Consider the following 22,696-nt stretch of genomic DNA (forward strand, 5'->3'; position numbering starts at 1 on the left):
ATAAGAATTATTATAATTAAAACACCTTTCTAAAAAAATAGAAAATAAAGAAAATAAAAAAAATTCTGAGTTTCGCTCTTTCCTGCTCTCTTTCGAAACGAGAAGAAGAATCGAAGGAAACTTTGATGAACAATGTACAAAGGTACAATGGTATATTTACAAATTCACATAACTCTGGTACATTTCCAGTACAAAGAATTATAGTAACTTGTACGCAATGTCGTCTCCGTCGTTGGCGAATTAGGGACGTGCACGGAATCCAGCGGGTTGGATGGAAGGCTCCTTCGACGAGCCTCAGGTTTTTCAGAAGGGGTACATATGTAAACCCGATAATGGGACGGCCATTTGCCACCAGCTCGATCGTGCATCCCTCTCGCGTACTTGACGCAGCCCGTCTCCACTGTATGCAACACGCGGCATCGCATATCGATTAGAAGCTTTCGTGGCAAACGCGGAGGAACCGCGTACGCGACAACCCGGAACACGCCTGCAAACCTAATAACGCGAACATCTCCAATGGGCGGGATGGGGGACGAGTAGTAAAGTGGCGCGTCGTAACCCAGACAGTTCGAAAAGGAAATTGTTCAGGACAATGCATCGAATGGAGTTTGTCATAAAGGGTTTCCCAAGAAAGACCTTCAGGATCTTGTTTTTTAGTCAAACACAAATGGTATGGGATATTTGCAATCTTCAATTTAAATAAAAGTAGGTACGATTATGACTAAACGTGAGAGATAATGTCTGTTGAAGTGACAATTACAACTAACCCGGTACTTTATTATCGAATGAAATCCTAAAGCTTCCTTTGGTAAACTCTGTACTTGGAATTAAATTTAATAAAAAATATAATATACTTTATATTTTTTATTTTATATTTATTAATATAAGATAGGAATATTATAAATATTATTTATCCGCGTACAAACTATCGTAATCAAGTAGGTTAAGCTCAATATTTGGTCATTTATTTTATACAATCAGTACTGACATTTATTAATTAAATATTGAATTCATAGTAAATTTATCATTGATGTATCATTAAAATTTATTTTATTTCAATGTGACAAGAGAAAGAATTCTATTAAAATTTTCAAATATTATTCAAAATAGTTCCTACGTTTCAATATGTTTCTCTCTTGTTAGAAGTATTCACCATATTCTTTCCTACATCCAAACTTAGAAAGGAAAATTTTAATTTTCATGCAATTCTGGAGATTCAAGGATTGAAACGACACAGTAAACAACGTTTGTATTATACTTGACAAAGAAGAGTATTCGTTAATTAAAAATTATTAGGTTATGTAATCAATTATATGTAATAACTAATAAGTCTGGAATAATTTTAATTACTTTTATCTAACAATAAATTTAATTATTCCTTACCCAGATTAAAATTCACCTAACTCTGGTTTCCAGTCCTGGGGATACAGCTACCCTTCATCATCAACTTAAAAAGAATATTTTTTATATTGTAAAAGCATGCTAAATGAATGAGAAAGGTCTCATCGTCAGACAGATCGATCGTATCGTTTACTTGGAATGAATTTCAAATAGAAGCTTACTCTTCAATTATATTCAAAAACAACTACACACCCCTTTAAAACTGCCTTACCTTTTACTTACAACGGTCGCTTAAAAAATAAAATTCATAGCAGAAAACTGTTTATGGCAGCATGAAGTTCCTTGGTATGATAAACTGTCATATTCCATTTTGTCGAGCCATATCTATAAAGGCCTCTAATCAGAGGTCTTGAACAAAGAACAAAAGACTGGACCGCGATGTTGTAAAGTCACAAATAAAGAAGTGAAAAAACGTAGCGCCGCGTCGGAATTTTGGTTCTACTCCAGTTGGGGGTGGGGAATGGAATTCGGGGGTGGTTGAGGTGGTAGCACAAGAGCGGAAACGAGGCGAATTTGAGGAAAGCTACGGGGCCCCGTGGAATTAATAATGATGAAAGAGCGAAGGGACAGAGTCGAGTACGCCGCGACCGTATATGTCACGATGCCCCATTATGCTTATGAATATAAATGCACCCTTGGGGATAGCCGCAATAAATGCCGGCCACACCGCCAACGGATCTCTGAATTCTGCTGGAAGGACGCGCGCGAGCACACGGGGTGCCCGCAGAACAACCAAAATAAAAGGCATCTCCCACGCCCGTCGACCAGTTTTTCTTCCTTTCTTTAGAGTGTGGTACAGTGGTGCACAACTGGGGTTAACATCTCCTAATCGAGAAACAGAGTACCCTTCAATCCTCTGGAACAGTGAGGTAACACATTAATCTATTGAGAGCGTCCTCTTTTATTTTTACCAGTTTCGAGGCATATTCGTGATCTTTTTTCTGCTAACGTAATTGACATAATCTTTTGAAATTTGGTACGTTAGTTTGTACATGTGTATTGAGAATTCTCTTAACACATTTGTGACCACTGACTTGAATTCGCGTCACTTCAAATTCTATTCCTGGTTATCAAAAAATTATGAAAATCTTTTTATTTTATACACTACATATTTACAATATTGATATTTCAAAATACATTTTGTAATTTTTATATTCGTCCTACCGATACAAGCTTGCAATGTCCAGCATCAGAATTTTATTATTTTCGTTAGTATTCGGTATTAGAGCCGTAAATATCTGCCGGTCGCGAATGTATTAAAACGTGGCCTGATTAATTTAATTCAATTTTAATTTCGACAGATCAGTAAAGGAAATTAAATAGTATGTGTACGACACAATATAATTAAGAACATCAAAATACTTGATGACATAAAATAATAAAACAAAATATGTACTTGTTTCTTTTAAGCATAAATAGAAAATGTTTGATCATGCTCCGCATATGATACAATCGATCATGTTATATTTTATAATTGAACGATCAAACGAACTTACCTGTTGTGAAGTTCAATCGTAATTATACATGTATGTAGAGTCTCGTTCGAGATGATTACACCCCGCCCCACAGTACGTCCACTGTGGACAACATAAGACACACATAAGTGAACAAAATTTAATATTAATATATATCACAATGTGAGGCAGATTTTTATCGTAGAAAATGTGTGTCAGCGTGGAAATTGTTATAAATAATCATGTATCAATCATTTGTATCCATAATGCAATCTTTATCTTTAAACAAACATACAGACAAAACGGCAAAGAATATCGTGTGTTCTCAAAATATTTGGATACATTATTTGTTATATTTTAAGAAACATACAAGTTTTTTTGCAAATACCTGCAACGTTCGGTTTTATATAATTTTTAATAAGATACCGTACTGTTGGTGTAGGGTCACAATTGGAAGTTAAAAATTCTCATTTAATTGATTTATGGATTTCTATAAAAATTATTTTGCACATCCTCAGCCAAAACGAAGCATATTTTGTTAAATCACATATAGGAGCAATTTCTATTATTTATGAGAAAAAAATTCCTAAAGAATTCGAAATATGGACTACTAAAGCGACAATTTTACAATATTACATCATTTTCCTGTATGAAAATCATAAACTCATACATACTGTTGTATTCAGAATAAAAAAAAACGCTTTTACTGATCCAGAAATAAAACAAAATTTTTAAAATTTCAAGGGGGGGGGGGGGAAAAAATTGAAAAAAAACTTTCTTTTTTTTTTAATTTGTTGGTATTGGTTTATAGGCCTCTAAAAACAGTGTAATGTTTGCTTGAACATTTTTTTGAAATCTCTAATCGTTTCCGAGCAAAAGTAAAAGGGGCGGCTCGGATAAAAGGGTTAATTTCTCCCTCAAAACGTAAAAGTCGCACGTACTGAGGATGGTGTAATTCATAAGAAGGTCCCACAAACAAGTATACAAAGTTTCATCAAAGTCGGGGTTTGTTAATTTTTTGTTAAATTTGTTAATTTTGTTGTGATTTTATTAATGCTTATAGTTAATTTTATTTTTTTTGTGAATAAGTAGCGATATATTTATATTAGTAATGAAATTTTGATTTTTGTCCACAATTTGGTTATTTGTCCGCACTGTGCGCCCTGAGGAAACCTGATGTGTTATTTATTTTTCCCCTGAGTCCCACGCCTAGCAGCAAAGATTGCAGAGGGGTTTTTAGTATTTGATATCGGGACTTTAAGCAACATGAAATCGGATTAGGAACGATGGACGCGGCAGACTAGCTGTAGCGCCCTCGTTTTTTAAAAAGCTTTGATTGTTCAAAGTCTTTCGATAATAATAATGATGAGACATATTTTGAAAAATTGTCACAGTATAGACTTTATATTCGTATAAACTTTATAATTTGTAGTTAACTTTATTTTCCGAGCCAGATGAACATGATGAGAGGGCCGAATTCGCCCGAGGGTGAGACTTTGTGCACCACTGTATGCGTCCTTTCGTTTCTGTACTTTTTCTCTCGCTTCGTACGCGAACGGTACCGCGCGACGGCTGGCATAAAAGAATAATTAAAATAAAATAGGTTCAGTGTAATTCTGTCGAAATTACACGCAGCTACAATAACGGTAACAACGAAATGGTTAATAAGGGAGTGCACCCTTCATGCGATTCCGTAGCTCACTTCTGTCTAATTGCGTTTTAAAAAAATGTTGTTCATCCCACGGTAGTCAGAAGTCAAAAAAAATTGGCCAGAATGCTAATCTCGCCCATTATAATTTATTTTCACGTGTTACGAGCGATTACGTAGAATTATGCCGCTGGTTTTAAGAATGAATACTACGCGCTCTTTAATTAATAGCAGTCCATCTAAAATTTCAGCTTTCTAGGTTCAAGAGTTTAGCCTAAACGTTGATGAGTTAGTGAATCAGGGTTTTTATTTATACATATATAGATATCCCAATAAAAACAATTGTACATTCTTTAATGAGATGAACAGTAATACTTCTCGGAATTTACTAAGAGTAAGGTATTGAATAATACTGTTTTCTACGCTTTTGTTCTTCCGACAACTTACAAACTCGTATCAGCAAGTTTGCGAACCCGAGTTTGAGAAACGCTGCTTGGTGGGATCCCCCATTCAAGGATCCTAAATCGATACTTTGACGTTCGAAGATGTCCCATCGCTCGCGAACTTTGCAAACCGACTTGGAAGAAGAGGAAAAAAGAGGGCGTAACGTCACGAAAACAAGCGGGAAAGTTCATTGACCAGTGTTTTCGCAGAGGAGGATGCTCTCAATCGCTCCTGATTACCGCGATCGAGAACTCGTTTTCGTGTCTGCATAATTCATGAGGTTCCAAGCGGGCAGTCGTATAAATCCCAAACATTCCGATACCTCGTTCCCGCAACATTAAACGGATTCCAGGACCGAAAGCGGGATGGGGGCAGCCCCGTCGAGTAAATAGGATGAGGGTCAGTGAAACTCGGGAACATACGACGCACAGTGATTGGGAATCCCCAAAAGCCTCCCCAAGAGTGATAAACTTCGAATTCCAACCTTCGAAATAGTATAACGAGATTCCACTCTATAGTAAATGTCAGACTATTGTATGTAACAGTGTCGACCAAATTTTATTCTGGATGAAGAACAGAAATTCTATTACGTGGTCTTCGAGTAACTGCGTACTTAGACACGATTTCCAATTAGCACAGTTGGCATGTCGTTAACTTCAAAATTTACATTCGTACTCTGATGAACATCTTTAACATGCCTACCCTCATAAATCACTTTAACTTCGACATTTACCTATTTGTCTAAATATCTTCAATTTTGACATTTCTACTTTCATAACTAACTGTAATTTCAATTTGACACTTCTACTTTCATGGAGAACTTACTTGTACAGTGACAATATATATAACTTATTATTATTGTTAATTTCTTGCAAAATCGATGAGGTGCATTATTTAATAAAATAGCAATTTATTTAAAGTTATTCAAATGCAAATACGTTCCTAAAAAACAGTTTCAATTTGCATTTAAGATATAAAAATTTAATTCTACGATTCACTGTCAAGAAGTCTAGAAATACTGTAGTTCGATATTTCATATTTCTTAAAAGAATGAATTTTTGAAATTTCTTGGTACGCTTCAAATGACTTCCACTGAATTGGCATAGGCAGATTGGACGTTCGTTCCAGCGCATGAGAAATTCAGTGCCCGAGTGTGGTGTGCACAGTATTAATTTAAATCGTGAAGCAGTGGGTTAATAAATAAATGAACCGAGCGGGAAAGGAATAAATATATTCGCCGTGAAACGAATACGTTTTCCACGTGGTAATTTAATTGGGGTTGTCGGTATCATAAAATATCCGTTTTAGTTTAATACTTCCTCTATGTCCACATTTCGAAACAGAATGATATGTATTCTGGTATCCAAGGGAAACTTCATTGCGGTGTGGAAAATACCTGAATATGCTCCTAAACGAAGACCGGTGGAGCATGTTAATTAATTACAGTAAAAAATTTTCATTGCTCAAGGAAATGTTTATTTAATTCGACCAACGAATCATCCGACGCATACGAGATATTTCTAAATATTAAGAGAATGAAGCGCGAGTACAATGTACATATCTACTTCACATTTTGCGTTATACGATGCGTTATAATTGATTTTTATTTGATCGGTATAGCACATATTAATCTAGACAGTGACATCACTTTTACGTAGTAAAGATCTGCTGTATTCCGTAATTAAAATTGCTGTTTATATTAATGGTAATATTGCCAATGGTAATTAGTGAATAAATGGAAACTTGGAAATATTGTTCGCAGTGGAGAAATAATATTTACATTTAATTCAAATACAATACAAACGAAAAAATGATTTCATAATATCTCTACAAATAAGCTTATTGTTGGATGTGTTCACAATGTAAAAAATGTAAAAATTAAAAATATATCAAATATTTTTTCACGAACCTAAGAGTATGCACATCTGCAACAAGTTACAAAAATCGATAGCAAAGATCGCAATAATTTAACGAATAACAAAACTGAACGGTTTCAATAAACGGCGAGCACCTGAACTAGTGGCGCCACTGCTGCTTAGTTCTTATCTAAAGCCTCGTGTGCAACAAAGTATTATCTGTAACATTCACGAGGGTCTAATAATAGCAATTTTTATACTTTCTTAAAACTGTCCGCTACTGACGCTCTGTTTTCTGTTGTTGTACCAACCTTGGCCTACTTCAGAGAATAAATTTCCACGCACATCGAGAGACAAAGTTTTCGAACGGGGCTGCTCTGCGATTATCGATCCTTTCCTCTCGCGATTAAAACGTGTAACGTCCTTCTCGGGTGATCATTTTTCACGCTCTTTTACATGAGGCGTCCAAGTATACAGGTTGGCGAGGTTCCAAACGTTTGAATCGTTGTTCGACCCGATATCATATCTTCTCCGCGTCTTCTTCCTTTCACGTTTCACCATTTGAAACTCTTCTATCCGTTTCATGATAAAACTTTTATCGCGCGTCGGTTATCACCGTTTGGCGCAAGTGTATCGATCTCGCGTGGCACGGCTTCACACCCCGCTGTCAAATGTGTCGAATTATCGGAGCGTTTACGAGAACGTGTACTTAGTCAGTTCACGACTTGAATCCGCCCGCTGTTTCCGGTGATTCCAATTCGAGATCGTTCAGTCTCATCCTCAGCTAGACGCAAATCTATTCGACGTTGAACAGTCTTGTTAAGTGGAATCCACTTGGAAAGAGTGCAGTGTCTGAAGAATTATTTAAAATTAAGGTAATTATAGAGAACAGATACATCTTCTCCCATCTCGATGATTTTTAAATATGTTGTAGAAATCAACATTGTGAATAACTTTTTCATATAATATAACCGTATACATATAACCGTCCCTCGGACGTCCCTTCCGGATGGGGTTTTCCATTTCCCTATTTACTGGAAATTTCATGCTTTCTAATTTGTGCGAAGCAATAAACTGTTGTGTTTATGTTACCAACTCAACCGTAAACAGTTCGTCAATAAGAACAGTACGAATACTTGCTTCTATATTTCTACCGATTTTTCGTATTTTCTTGTTAATTTCGCCAACTATATAAACTAATAATTGTTGTTTGAACTAAATCTATTCTAAATTTTCGAGAATATGTAAAAAATCATTGATTATAAAAAAAGAAGTTAATAAACTAAAATTTCATACAAAACTTTCTGAGAAATTGATCGGTGTACGAATACATTATATACACATTTTACTGTATTTGCAAAATATCATTGCTACTACTAAAATGAATATTGCGTATAACTACGCATCTGTGGCAGTGTGTATGTAAGCGTTCAGTCGTAGATTGTTTAGGCTCGGAATACATATACGCGTCTGTGAGTTCCCGTAATTTCGAGGCATATACTTTTTGCGCAAAATTCTTTTACAAAAATTGAAAAGCATACGTGTCAACTATACGCATGCTGGGGGCTGCGCCCTCTAAACACTCTGCCAGGCGGGGGGCTTCGCCCCCTCGACCTCCCGCTAAACTATAAACACCCCTCAGGTTAACCGCGTATACAAACCTGCGTGGTGCGCTGCAATACTCGTGGTTGGGGGCTTCGACCCGAACATGCAATTTTTTTACTGTACGAATACAGATCATGCGCTATTTTATATGTATAAATGAGTTCGAAACAGATTGAAACACGAGCCGACCAACGAATGATAGCTAATGCATACAGACTAATGGTCGCGTACGTGTATTCCGAGCCTAAACAGTAAAAGTAGAAATGTTGATTTTTACAACATATTTAAAAATCATCGAAATCGGTGAGGATGTACCTGTTTTCTATAATTATTCTCTCCTGTTTATTTGTTTGAGAAGAGCAGAACTGCGAATAAATTATCATAATGTATTAAAAAGTTATGTTGTCTTATGTTGTCAAGTGTTCTATACTGTTACGTTAAAATTGTGTTGTGTTATATGTCGTTATGCTGTTGTATTATGTGTACCATTGAATTATGATGTCTCATATTGCATTGTATTTTACTATACAATGTTGTGGTGTAATGTGTTAACCTGTTTGATAATATGTGCTTTTAAATTAGGCTGTGTTTTGTTATATTACGCAGCATTACGCTGACTTAACCTGCCATATGTTGTATATTGTTTTATTATGTTATCATATGTTATGTACTGTTGTATTATGCTGTGTTATATTGTGTATGGGGCCCTTTAATGTCCTCCTAGGCCCAGAGACCAATAGGTTACCTACTCCCCATCGAAATCCAGCTAGGAGTCTCGATGTTTTTCAAGAACTAGCTTCCTCTCCGTTGTTCAATTAATCAAGGTGCTCGAAGCCTCACTCAACTCTAGCCGTGATTGTTGTTAAGGATGTTTCCTCTCAGACTTTCTTCTGCTAATAGAACTCAATACAACAACACAAAGGGATCTAACTCGTATCGCCAGGGTAACCAACCAAAATTATCGATGCAAAAGTCTATTGATAACTTAATGAAATTCCCTTCCGCTTTGTTCGTTACGCCATAATGAAAAACAGAGTTATTGGACTTCTGGCTATGCTTTGACACCTTTGAATAGATATTACACCGTTGTGAAAGGACGCGGCTGCGAATGAAATTACGCGTGAAATGCTGCGGCGGCTGGCCGGATTTTACCCCTGATTTCCGCGAAATTCGCTTCGGTTGTTCGTCTGTCGAAGATTGAGAGCATTCATGATAATGGTAGTGATATTTTTTTTTTCGGTAACGTATGGCGCAGCGCGCATCGATACGATTGCGCGTACATTGCACTTATTCTTTAACATATATTTGTCAAAGTTAATACATTTTTCTGGATCAACCTTTCATCGCTTTGATTGTACAAATTTTACCATGAATACATTGAACAAATTCATTATGGTGTTCAGTAATTTAAAAACGAAACAGTAATATTCTTCAACAAATTACCTTGACTCTTATCTTCGTATTTCTGTGTGAATTTAGTTATCTGTCTGCCGCAGATGATAATTCTTTACTGGATAGTTTCATTGCACTTATTCTGCAACAATACTGCCGAGTAGTATAATGTGGTGGTTTTTTTTTTAAAGGTCGTTATGTCATTTCCAGTGGTAAATCAGGGTAAAATTCTATTTATCCTACCAGGTTTACATTTCTAATTCCATAATTTTTCGTTATTTTATTTTCCTTTAATATTGTATTAAGCTTGTAATTTAGTTTGTCGAGGGATTTAGTTTTTCGATAAATTTAGTGTTGGTTTGAGATTTTCAAGCACTTTTGAGAAGTATTTTTTTAATGCGTCCTTTGTGTTTAACAAATTTACAATATTTAATAACGAGGCAATAAATTGAAATTAAGTAAAACAATATCCAACATCGCAAGAGAAAACAATTTTAAATTATTATATTTATAATTTTTTCATTTGTCGCTAATTGGCACATTTAATACTATTTAAACGTAATTGAGTTCTTGGACAAATACTATTTTACAAAACTTAGCAATCATCATGACTTGCATTTGATTTATTATTCAGACTGTACTTCAACTCAAATGAAAAACAATTTGTTTGGCACTACCAGGCCTACATTTTCTTTCTATTTTTCTATTTTCGTATTCTAGTTCAAGGTAAACAAAAATATTTACATGTTTTTATTATAGATATCTCTTGTTTACAATAACAGTAACATCACCGTGTCTTATATACGTTCGCTAGTAAGAAAAACGTTAAATTATTATATTATTTCATTCTTGCTGTAAATAATTCTAGTGTCGAAATAATTCCAAACTTTATAATTTTCGCATATGATTGGTTCATAGATCGACTGATTAACAATAACATATTGAAACAATATAGAGTAATATTTCATTATCTTTTAAATAGTTTCTGTGTTATGGAGCAATTCCTTAATGTATTTATCAAATGTGCTCTAAAGCAATAAGGATTTCGAGAAACTGTGTAGTCGGGCTCCGACGTTAGCGATTCACTATGCATTTCATCAATTGACCATTTTTAAAAAGAAGTATCTGAAAAGTTCGCATTGTTTGTTTGTTTCAGTCTGCAGCCAATTCAGCAGAGGGGTGTTTTCCATGCTAGGCTCCGTGAGTCCGGATTCGTTTGACACCCTCCATTCTTACAGCAACACGTTCCAGATGCCTTTCGTGACGCCCTGGTTCCCTGAGAAGGTAAGTACCACGCTTTTCTGCTCAGCTAAATAAAAACTTATAACACCGTTCGAGGGAAAATAGCGTTTATTTTTACCATAGCCTTAACAGATCTTCTTGTCACTTATCGGCCTTCGACGATTATTTCCACGCCTTTCCAATGCTCAACAGCATCCCGACAAAGTAGCAAATCGTGAATTTTATTAAAACAACAATATGAATCTTTGTAGGATCTTTGATGTCAGATGTAAGATTCACATATTAAGCAAATACATAATTATCTTTAATTCCGAAGTATAACTTTTAATGAATTTTAATTTTTATCATGTTGAAATAATTCCAAACATTAATATTTATGTATTATTTATTTAATAATTATTGTTTTATCCATGTATTTCTCACTGCCACTTTCGTAAATTAATTTGTTTTTAGTATTTTTACTTTCATGGATAACTGCAAATTTAACATTCCTACCCTCGGGTATCGCTTTAATTTTATCCTTTGTATATTCACGAATAATTTCAACTTCAACTTCACCTTAATTTTATACGATTTTATTCTCAAAAATAATTGTAATTTTAATATTCCTGTATTCAAGTGTAACTACAGCTTTAAAATTTCTATTATCCTGATGGCCTTCAATTTTTACATTCCTACCTGTATGAATTTCAATTTTGACACTACTACTTTCATGCAGAACTCTAATTTCGACATTTATATTTTCATGAATACTTTCAGCTTTAAATGGTTTAGAAATGAAAAAATGAAAAATAAAAACACTTTTCTTTAAATTAACATTTAAGCGATTTTGAACAGTTCTGTGCAGTTAAAATTTAATTTAGAATACTGAAAGTAAAAAAAAAACGCGATAAAATTGTAAAAAAATATAAGGAAACATAACTGACAACATTCTCGGAGAGAAAACATTCACAGAGTAAAATTTGCAGGAAACCAGAGACGCGGATACCTTGGTTACAGTCATAGAGTACTGTTTTCAAGGGTAAAGAAGACAGTAAATTATCAAAAAGACAGTGTTAGTCAATTTTGATACAAAGAAATACGATTAGATAACATTTAACACATCCTGAAAAGTTAGGTTTTTGTAATTTTAATTTTGACTTTACTACTTTCATGGAAAACTTTAACTTCAATTTCAACATTTATACTTTTATAAACAACTTCAATTTTAACATGCCTACCGTTGTGAATTACTTCGAGTTTAATAATCCTGCTGAGGAATAACTTTCACACTTGCATTTTGAACAAATCGTCAATTAATGTGTTCATAATCGTATCACCATTAAAAGATTAATCGTTACAAAAACTATTCCTTTTAATTGATACCTAAACTTTCTATTAATTCCTCCAAAAATAGCAAGAAGCGTGTCATTAAATAGCTAGAATGAAATATGAAATACTACAAAAGAATAGTACAGTAACTTATGTAAATATGCAAAATCTTATCCAGAATACCTCGTCATCGAACAACAATAAACTCTCTAAATTTTAACATACAGCAGTTAACATTCTCTAAATAAACATCCAGAAATTCTCGCTTTATTAATGTACAAGGAAATCCGCATTTGACCCCATTCCTCCATCTGGTCAGATCCAAAGCGTCATCTTTGAAGAAATCGCCTTTTCCGCAAGGTTTATCCTCATAGCTTCTACTTGTACTGGTCAAACCAGTACAACTTTCCTTTTTGTTTCCTGCATCACTTTCCTGTTGACGGGCCCGTGTGCTCGGGGAAATCCAACCGAAAATCGATAGCTTCTCGCGGAGTCTGCGTTGATAATTAGCGCGGTCGGGCGAACGCTTGTCGCCGTAACGCAATCACCAGCTCTCGAACGCACACCCACGACCCTCCCAGTCACCAAATCCCATAAATACATAAATATGTATGGGGTGTGTACAAACATATTACAATTTGAATTTCGAAATGAATCGGACCGACTGAAAATTTATTCGCCGCGTCGAATTGCAACGATCGCGCATTTATCGGGCCGACGGTACCACTTGCAAAACTGATATCGTTCGTCCATATTGGATGAATGGGCGCCCCTGTATATTTCGACGGGACGGTAAGCGTGAGTTTTTCTATAGATGTGTAACCGTGTACGTGAACATAAGTGCGTCCTGTTATGCGGTGGAACGCGTAACGAACGTTCGTGTCGTTTAAATGGTAATCGGGCGGTAATGCTGATTCGAAACCTCTCCCCCTGTGTTTTTTTTCCACCCTCCCCTTGCTGGTCAATTACGGACAGTTAAAAGCGACCATTTATAAAGGGAAATCTTTTTCAATTTCCATGAGATCTTCAATGGCGTTACGACGTTAATTTCTACTGGTAACCCCGACGAAGGGTAGAGCGTCGTTCTTATAATATTGCTCGGATAAGACGCTTTTGTTTGTTTTTCCACGCGAATTCATCTTGTGCTCAGTCTTGCTTCGTAGAAAATTCTTTTGTAGACACAGAAATTTGATGAAGTAAGTTCTTGTCGGGAAGTTAGTGTCGCTAAGGCAATCACGGAGGACGCGGGCGGCGAAGATATTGCACTTCGGAGATTTATTACTCGCGAATATACAGAGTGCCCTGCGGTGAGCGGCATGGTACTCGATGACGTGATTTTGCATGCAAAAATACGTCGAAAACGTAAAATAACAGTTTTCTGTAAGAGACTATGGTTTTTAGGTAACTGAACATGAAATTTACTTGAGGCACGTGAAGTGAATCAAGGTAACGAACGAAAAGAGAGTATTTTTAAGAATTTTTATACAAATTGAATGAATAATTGTTGGTATCTCTATTGTGATTGTATTCCTACATCTTTTATTATTTTTTATTTGTTCAAAAGATAAGATAAACTAGGCTGCGTTTTTCAAACTTAAGTTGATTTTATTGTCAAAATCAGAGAAGCGTGTACAAAATCCATCATATAGTAAGTCCGATAAGGTCTTTCTTTGTATTGTTGTATGATTTCGCAGATTTTCTTTGCATGGATTAATCAGTCATAAATAAATTGAAGCATTCTTATGAAATATGTGATTATAGTTTTGGATGCACTTATGGATTTGGGAAAGTATTGTGTCGTTGCAAAATGACGATCGTTTACAAACAAAAATTGAAAAAAATGAGTAGAGAATATTAATTTGGATGAGTTTGTCTCTGAAGCATTTTGACCAAACTAAAAATTCATGCGTGCAATGTTACACATTTCAGCAATATAAACTCGATTAAGACTGAATACGTCTTTCCGTCGATTCATGAGTAATGAACAAGACCCGTGCATTCAAATGGAACCATAATTCACTTAGATTGCTATGTCGCTTCCAGGAACCGAAGGGAGGAATTTACAGAACAAGCCAATATCGCGCATATCCCGAGAATCTTTCCAATGGGCTGTCATTCGTGCAAACATCATAAATATTTACGGTTATATTTCCTCCCCGGCGCGGCGTTCACGCAGATTTCTCTCAATCCAGAGAGAAAGAATACGGTTACAGCTAACGTTTCCTCGAAGGGTTAAATTTGGGTGTTGGAGAATCGCGGTCGAATAAAATCTAAAAGTCGAAGGATCGAGTGGACGTTACATAAAGCCTGCTCGTGTTATGTTCAGGTACTGACGCCGTCCTCTCGTCTCCTGGATTTCGCCATAAGCATGCGTCCGGATTATCATCGCGCCATCATCGACACGGTGCGATACTACGGCTGGAAGAAAATCATCTACCTCTATGACTCCCACGACGGTAAGTTCCCAACCCTCTGACTTTCTCATGCATTTCTCATTTTACAGCGCTACCCTATAGGCTGCATCGCGTTGCGGCAACCCTCGTTTTACCTTCGTTCCTTGTCCCCGTCGTATATGTGACGCTTCTATTTTTATTACATCTGCTAAGGATCCAGCCCCTTTGGTCTCCGGTGGCCAACTGTCTCGCTCCGATGCCGTGGAAAATCGGTAGACCCCGTTCGCTCGTGTATCCGTCGAAATTGTAATCTTGGAATGGTATAACGAAACCTTCACAGGGACGAAAATCGTGAGCGTGGTTTCTATTATTCAATGGTTTTCAACACTTCCTAACCTGCATTATGGAAAGATTCTGTACAGTCGGAAACGAAAAGATAGGACACTCTACTAATGTAACAAATTTTTTTACGATAAGTAACATAAATTAATTTTATTGTATATGCAACATTTCATACTGTGCGTGGTCATAAGTTCCAGTTAGCTAAATTAAAATGTCAGTATTTGATATAGCGGTTAATAATTAAAATTAAAGGGGTCCTGTGTAATAGTGATTATTAAGTAAACCTGTCAAATTGATTTTGGACGTTCTATTTTTTAGTCATACCTACAGTCAGTCCCATAAATATTCGTACCTTCTATGTCTAGTAAAGAACTCTGTCTAAATTAAATGATAGGTTTGATATTCTCAAATAAGTAATACATTATAGATTCATACAAGTGTAAAGTTTATTCATGTACATATTTATAAATGAAACAATTATATGAAAATATCAAACCTATCATTTAATTTAGACAGATTTCTTTACTAGACATAGAAGGTACGAATATTTATGGGACTGCATTATTTTTTTGTCCCACTGATTTTCTTCAGTATTTATATTTCTTCAGATAAAATCATATCGAGTATCGACATCTTAGTTTAAACAACTGGAACATTTGAACAAAAACAGCATAAAATGTTACACATACATTAAATTTCGTTTATGTTACCTATTAAATGAAAATTTAGAAATTATTAGGGTGTCTTATTATTTTATTCCTGACTGTAACAGATCGCATCTGCTCCTTAACCTAAACAGTACTCTGTTTATTAATTTAACTCTCTATGTCATGAAGTAATTGTACCTTATGTAGAAAATTTATATGGACACTGGATATGTTTATTTAAATTAGTACAATAATATATTTACAAATCGTACAGCTATGTAGATTGTGGATATTAAATGGATTTTTGAGTAGTGCAATGAAGTCAAGCAGTCAAGTTTAAATTGGCACAGATTGAATATCAACAAATTTACCAATCATACAATCATATTTATGAATGATGGAAGAAATATTTCCAGGATTGTGAAAGAACATTAATGAACATTAATAATGGAGTAAAAATAATAAATTTCAGTTTAATAAAAACAACTCCTCAAAAAGTATCTTGATATGAACAGTTTATTTGTAATCTTATTAATGATGCAAGATTACAATGGCACACTGTAATGGAAAGAGGAAATCGTGATAAACAGATACCTGTACACTGATTGCATGTGCAGCAAATGCTTTCATAGAAATTGTAATCGTGTAATGGTACTGCACGAGCAACAACATTGAAGCAGTGACGAAACTCGATACCATGCTTTTTATTATTCAATGCTTCTTAAACCGTCATAACCTGAATTGCTTCGGACTTCTGAAAAGATCGATAACGGAACTCCTGACAAAACGAACTCTATCTTACTTACACTACGATACTATACGGTGGTATAAACAGTTTTTTTGTTTTTGTTTTGTTAAGCCTTCATAAAACTCTCTAATGATGAGAATTATACGGCGTTACATGGGTTTATACATGAACAACACTTATATCTTACATCTTATATCTAAAGATTAATACAAAGTGGTTGTCTTTGTTTGTACATTGGATTTCTATCGTCTACAGCAGTTTTTTTCTATTTATTTTTATTTTTTTTTTTTTTAGATGTACAAATTGCACTCTTTTATAAATTTACAAAGGTGAGAGCACGTTCTACTGTTGAGCTTACGAAGTAAAAGTCTTATATTCATTGGCAGTTGGAAACCACACTTTCTCAGTCTTTTTATTAAGTTGATAGGTGGAGAGTTATATAGTGGACATTGCCAGATTATATGATTCAAATCTTGTATTTCGGCATCACAATTACATTTTGAATCGTTGGTAATACCGACCCGAGAGAATGACGCCGCGAGGCTGTAGTGATCTGACCTGCAACGATTTAATGTTACGATATTTTCTCGCTTAAGCCTCTTATTTGTGAACCATGGTCTTTTGCTATTTTGTTGATAGTACAGAAAATATTATTTGCCTTTGTATACACCTTGCTCTCTTGTGAATTTATCAGTATCTGAGTTACTTTAGCGCTTGAAATGTTCCCGGAAATCTGAAAATGGAACGAGATTGCGATTGTCGTCTATTGTTGTAGTCGCAAGTTTGGCTAGCACGTCAGCTTCTTCATTCCCGTCAATACCTATATGTGAGGGTATCCGGAAGAGTTCAATATTTCTGTTATTAGCAGTTTCATGTATGAATTTGTTATAGGTTTTTTTAATTTCAAGAATGTATGGATTTACTTTAACATCACTTTTAGGGTTTCTAAGGCTGTGGAGGACACTAAGAGAGTCACAGAAGATTTTAACATTTTGGTGTGAGTGGTGAAGAGCAGTTTTGAAAGCATTGTGTACCGCTATGCATTCTGCAGTATAAACAGAAGCTGTGTTATCAATATTTTCTACGATTTGTATTCCTAATTCCTTGGATATACATGCTGATCCCGCAGATGGTGAGTTTATAATCTTGCTCCCATCGCACAGTACGGAATAAGTGGACAAAATTCAATATTAGTATATATCATAATGTGAGGCAGATTTCTATCGTAGAAAATGTGTGTCAGCGTGGAAATTGTTATAAATAATCAGGTATCAATCATTTGTATCCATAATACAATCTTTATCTTTAAACAAACATACAGACAAAACGGGAAAAGATATCCCGTGTTTCAACATATTTTGATACATTACTTGTTATATTTTAAGTAACTTATAAGTTTTTTTACAAATACTTGCAACGTTCGGTTTTATATAATTTTTAATAAGGAACCGTACTGTTGGTGTAGGATCACAATTGGAAGTTAAAATTTCTGATTTAATTGATTTATGGATTTCTTTAAAAATTATTTTGTACATCTTCAGCCAAAATGAAGCATATTGTGTTAAATCACATATGGGTCCAACTTCTATTATTTATGAGAAAAAAATTCCTAAAGAATTCGAAATATGGACTACTAAAGGGACAATTTTACAATATTACATCATTTTCCCGTATGATAATCATAAACTCATACGCACTGTTGGATTCAGAATAAAAAAAACGCGTTTACTGATCCAGAAATAAACATAAATTTTCAAAAATTTCGAAGGGAGGGGGGTAATTAAAATAAAACTTTCTTTTTTTTTTAATTTGTTGGTATTGGTTTATAGGCCTCTAAAAACAGTGTAATGTTTGCTTGAACATTTTTTTGAAATCTCTAATCGTTTCCGGGCAAAAGTAAAAGGAGCGGCTCGGATAAAAGGGTTAATTTCTCCCTCAAAACGTAAAAGTAGCACGTACTGAATGATGGTGTAATTCGTAAGAAGGTCCCACAAACAAGTATACAAAGTTTCATCAAAATTGGGGTTTGCTAATTTTTTGTTAAATTTGTTAATTTTTTTGTGATTTTATTAATGCTTATAGTTAATTTTATTTTTTTTTTGTGAATAAGTAGCGGTATATTTACATTAGTAATGAAATTTTGATTTTTGTTCACAATTTTGCTATTTGTCCGCACTGTGATCGGTGTAAAAGACATTATACGAAGTTTCGTTTGATAAAACGGTATTTAGCATCTCGTTAGGGTTGTCTGTTTCCTTAAGGAGCTTGGAATATCAAAAAAAGAAAAAAAATCACTTTTTTCTATTTTTTTTTTATTACAATGTAAGCGATTCTGAACAATTCTACGCAAAGAAAATTGAATTTGGAGCATAGAAGTGGTAAAAAAATTTAAAAAAAAAAGAAGTTCGACAACACAAAGTTAGTAAAAAGAACGCGATAAAACTGTAAAAAATATAAGAAAATACAACTGACAACTTTCTCGAAGAGAAAACAACGACAGTCAATATTGCGGAAGACTGGAAGCGCGGTTACCTTGATCACAGCCATAGGGTATTGTTTTCTAGGGTAAAGAAGACAGTAAATTTCCGAAAAACCAGTGTTTCAATCGATTTTGATAAAATTAAATACGATTTGATGACATTTATATCGATAATCGAACGGGAAATAGAAATTTTTAGTTTTTTTGCGTCTTCTGAAAACCTAGGTTTTTGATACAAAGGTACACTTATCTCAGAAACAGTGAGGCCGATATGATCGAAATTTTTTACACATATTTTCCAATAGTTGGCCCTAATTTACACGAGTGTTGCGTGTTGAGTTAGAGTACATTTGGTTATAGATATCCAGTAAAATTATATTTTAACGGTAGTTTTTTTATTACATCATAATTGATTCCATCTAAGCCTGGAGATGAATTGGGATTCCGTTCATTTAGTGCAAGATTAAATTCGATTAAATTAAAATACTGATCAAAAAATTCGTCCGGATAAGAAATAGGTTCATAAGATGCATCGGTGGGTACCCATGGTGGGCTAATCTTGTTGAGAGCGGAGTTGACCAGATTTTCATTTTGTAGATTTGACTTGACGTTCGTTGGGATCATATTGGCCCATTTGTTTTTAAAAATTTTAGTTTTGTTCTAAGTGTATTTTAAATCTGTACGGAAATTGAGGGTTTTTGTAAACTCTTTAAAGTTTTCTTTCTTTCTTTTTAAACAGTTTTTTGGCCTGAGGTACTTTTTTTGTACTCTATTAGATCGGTGAGATTATAAGTGTGTTCCCATTTTTTCAATACAGCCTTTCTTAGTCTCTTGATCTTATTGCATTCTTCATCCAACCACGAAACTGGATTGTTGTATATATAAGATTGTTTAAGTATTTTTTGGAGGGGAGTATTGTCCTTGATTGAGTCAGTTACTGTGTTTAAAAATACTCTGTATTTATCGCTCGCCGACATTAACTCAAAGTTTGGCGAAAAGAATTCGGAATAAGCATTGTCTAGAGGTCTAGGCAATCAAGAACTTTATCCCGTTTGGTACGAATAGAATTTATTTTAAGAGTTTTTTTTTGGTAGAAATTTTTATCGACATTAATATTTACGTGAATAGAGTAATGATCAGAACCGAGAGGATCATCTTGCACGTTAACCAAGATTTTATCTGCAATGCCCGTTGTTGATAGTATGAGGTCGATGTTGGATTTCTTATTTCTATGAAAATCTATGTGCGAAATTGTATTTGAGTTATGGAGAAAGAGATCGTGGTTATCAATGGCTTGCAAAAACCTTTCACCATTGCTATCGGAGTTAGCGCAGTTCCAGTTTCTGTGGTGAGAATTAAAATCGCCCATTAAAATACAGTTTTTGTCGTCCCCTACATTAGTAACTATATCCTGTTATTATTTTAAAGGTGGGGTTGATGTTTGTTACACGGACGCCACACATTTCGATTGTGTTATCGGAAATGTTTATCTGAGTGACTTTCGAAAATGCAATGTTTTTACGTAATAAAACTACGATACCTCCACCAGATGAATGTAACCTAACCTTCCTATATATATTAAAGCCTGGAAACTTAAACTCTTTGTCCGGTTTTAGCCACGACTCGACACCAACGAAAATGTCAACGTTTTTCAATTTGATAGTTAATTCTTCTTTGCGTAGAACTATGCTACTTGTATTCCAAAACATTAGTCGTAAGCCAGAGAAGTCCAGTGATCGATTACAATGGGACTATTTTTAACCGACTTCGAAAAGGAGAAGGTTACTCAATTCGACATTTTTTTTTTTTTTTTTTTTTTTATGCTGCAGTGAAGCTCCTTGGTAGGCCATTGCTAGTTGTTTGTCGAAATTAAATCTTCTCCTGGGGAGGTGAGTGTGGAATCTATTAATGTTTTATTGTACCATTTTTGGTCATGTGGTTCTTCTTTCTTGTCTTGGTAATTCATGAAGTGTCACTGTCAATGTCTGATGATCCGTTGTTACTGCGGGAATCCTGAGGTTGAGTGGCCAGTTTTTTGCGTAATCTATGGAATCTGGTTTTTATACTGCGTTCTTTCAGGAGAGGTTATACATTTCTCATCATTTCTATTTGAGCCTGTATGTTTGTTGTAAATGTTCTTGATATTTCGGTTGGATCGGGTGATCCATACGCGTTTTCCAAAAAATTTTTTAATTGATCGTAGTTTAAAATGTATTTGGTACCGTTGTGTTCAATTTCTTCTTTGGCTGGTGTAAGTATTTCGTCTATTTTTTCGCAGTTTGGGTTGGGTGAAATGGATCGTGTCGTTTTTTTTGTGAGCGTTGATGTTTTTTTATGCGTTTAGAATAGTTGCCGGAGTCTTACATAAAATTCAGGTCGCCCAGAGTTACGTATTCTAGAACGTTTTCGAATGAAGTCTGTGAAAGTGCTCTTTTAGTGCCGGTTTTAATTGTTGGTGTATCTATCGATGGTTCGGTTGGAGGCGCTGTCAGTGGCTTCGTTGGTTTGGGTTCTGTGATGGCATTGAAGGGATGGTAATGATTGACGTGTTTAATTGATAGATCACTGGTAGGAGAAATTCCGTTTATTTTTGCGACTGTCCCCAAGGGTGACTCGTACCAGACTAACTCGTCAAGTCCCGCCAAATCGTGGCGTGCCCCCTCAGGGTGCCCATGGCCCGTTGTTTTGCGGGGATGCCATTTGGCAGAGGTAGCGTTTGCTGAAGAAGGTGGCAACGCAGCGGAATTTCCCAGGGTCCTAGATCTATGGCGGGACCAGCCGATGGTCGCCTGACGTCTCGTCGAAAACCCTTGAAGAAACTCAGGGTTTATGACACTAGCGCTTAACTATCGAGGCCGTTGGCAAACCCTAGCTACGTGCATGCTTTACAAAAACTCTATTCGTTACAATGGCTTTCTTAAAAATAGTTCTGCTATGGTTCGTGTCATAAACCGTGCTAGCCGTTTGCACGTTCGAAGTCTTTTCAAACGATTACAGCTAGCCGCTACAGCATCTTTACTGGTTGACGGTTGTAGTGCTGGGGTTACATTTTTGCAGGATCTGGCAAGGTGACCTTCTTCCTTGCATAGAAAGCATGTTAATTTTTCCGTCATTAAGTAAATCCAGTAGTCAGTATTGTCGTTATTAATCGAGAGAGACTCTGGAATTTCTGGTACTTCATCTGGTTGTATATACATTTGTCTCCGAAAACTTAAGACGTGGGAAAAACCGGGGTCATTCATACCTGCTCTAATGAAAGTGATTGGGGATACCGGGTGGATACTAAGTTTTGAGAGTTCTTCTGTAATGATATAATGTTGTATGGTATAATGGAACAGACGTTGGATAGGATTAGCGGTCTGATTGTTAGAGTGTGTGCTTTGGTAGGATTCTCAGTTAACTTGTCGGCTATTTCCTTGCTGCTTAAATATAAACAGACACGGCTTTGCGAGATACGAGACACAAATCTGATATTTATAGGATCAATCATTTTTTCCGATAGCCAAGGTGTATTCACGAATTGAAATTCATTCGATTGCATCAAGTACTATTGCTTGTTCTCTCGTTGGAAATTGTACTCTTTGAGTCATTTGAGCGTAGGAGGTTGTGGTAGGTGATTTTCTGTACTGTGGAATCCATGGCTTTTTGAGGAGTGTGAGACAATGAAGCTCCTGTAGTCAGAGGCTTCGTTGTGCTTTTCGAAATACACGAAAAGTTTTAACACTAAGATAGCG

At 35.4% G+C, this 22,696-nt stretch overlaps 1 protein-coding gene across 3 annotated transcripts in view; it reads left to right on the plus strand.

The window, feature by feature from the left end:
* Positions 1–22,696, plus strand: part of LOC128895077 (glutamate receptor 1) — a 609,208-nt gene that overhangs the window by 430,164 nt on the left and 156,348 nt on the right. For all 3 annotated transcript variants that reach the window (XM_054157320.1, XM_054157319.1, XM_054157321.1), the window contains 2 exons: positions 10,957–11,084; positions 14,680–14,809. In XM_054157320.1, coding sequence (XP_054013295.1) covers positions 10,957–11,084; positions 14,680–14,809 — 258 coding nt within the window. The remainder of the gene's footprint in view (positions 1–10,956; positions 11,085–14,679; positions 14,810–22,696) is intronic.

This window comes from Hylaeus anthracinus, unplaced genomic scaffold, assembly GCF_026225885.1.
Source record: "Hylaeus anthracinus isolate JK02 unplaced genomic scaffold, UHH_iyHylAnth1.0_haploid 4, whole genome shotgun sequence".
NCBI classification, from domain to species: domain Eukaryota; kingdom Metazoa; phylum Arthropoda; class Insecta; order Hymenoptera; family Colletidae; genus Hylaeus; species Hylaeus anthracinus.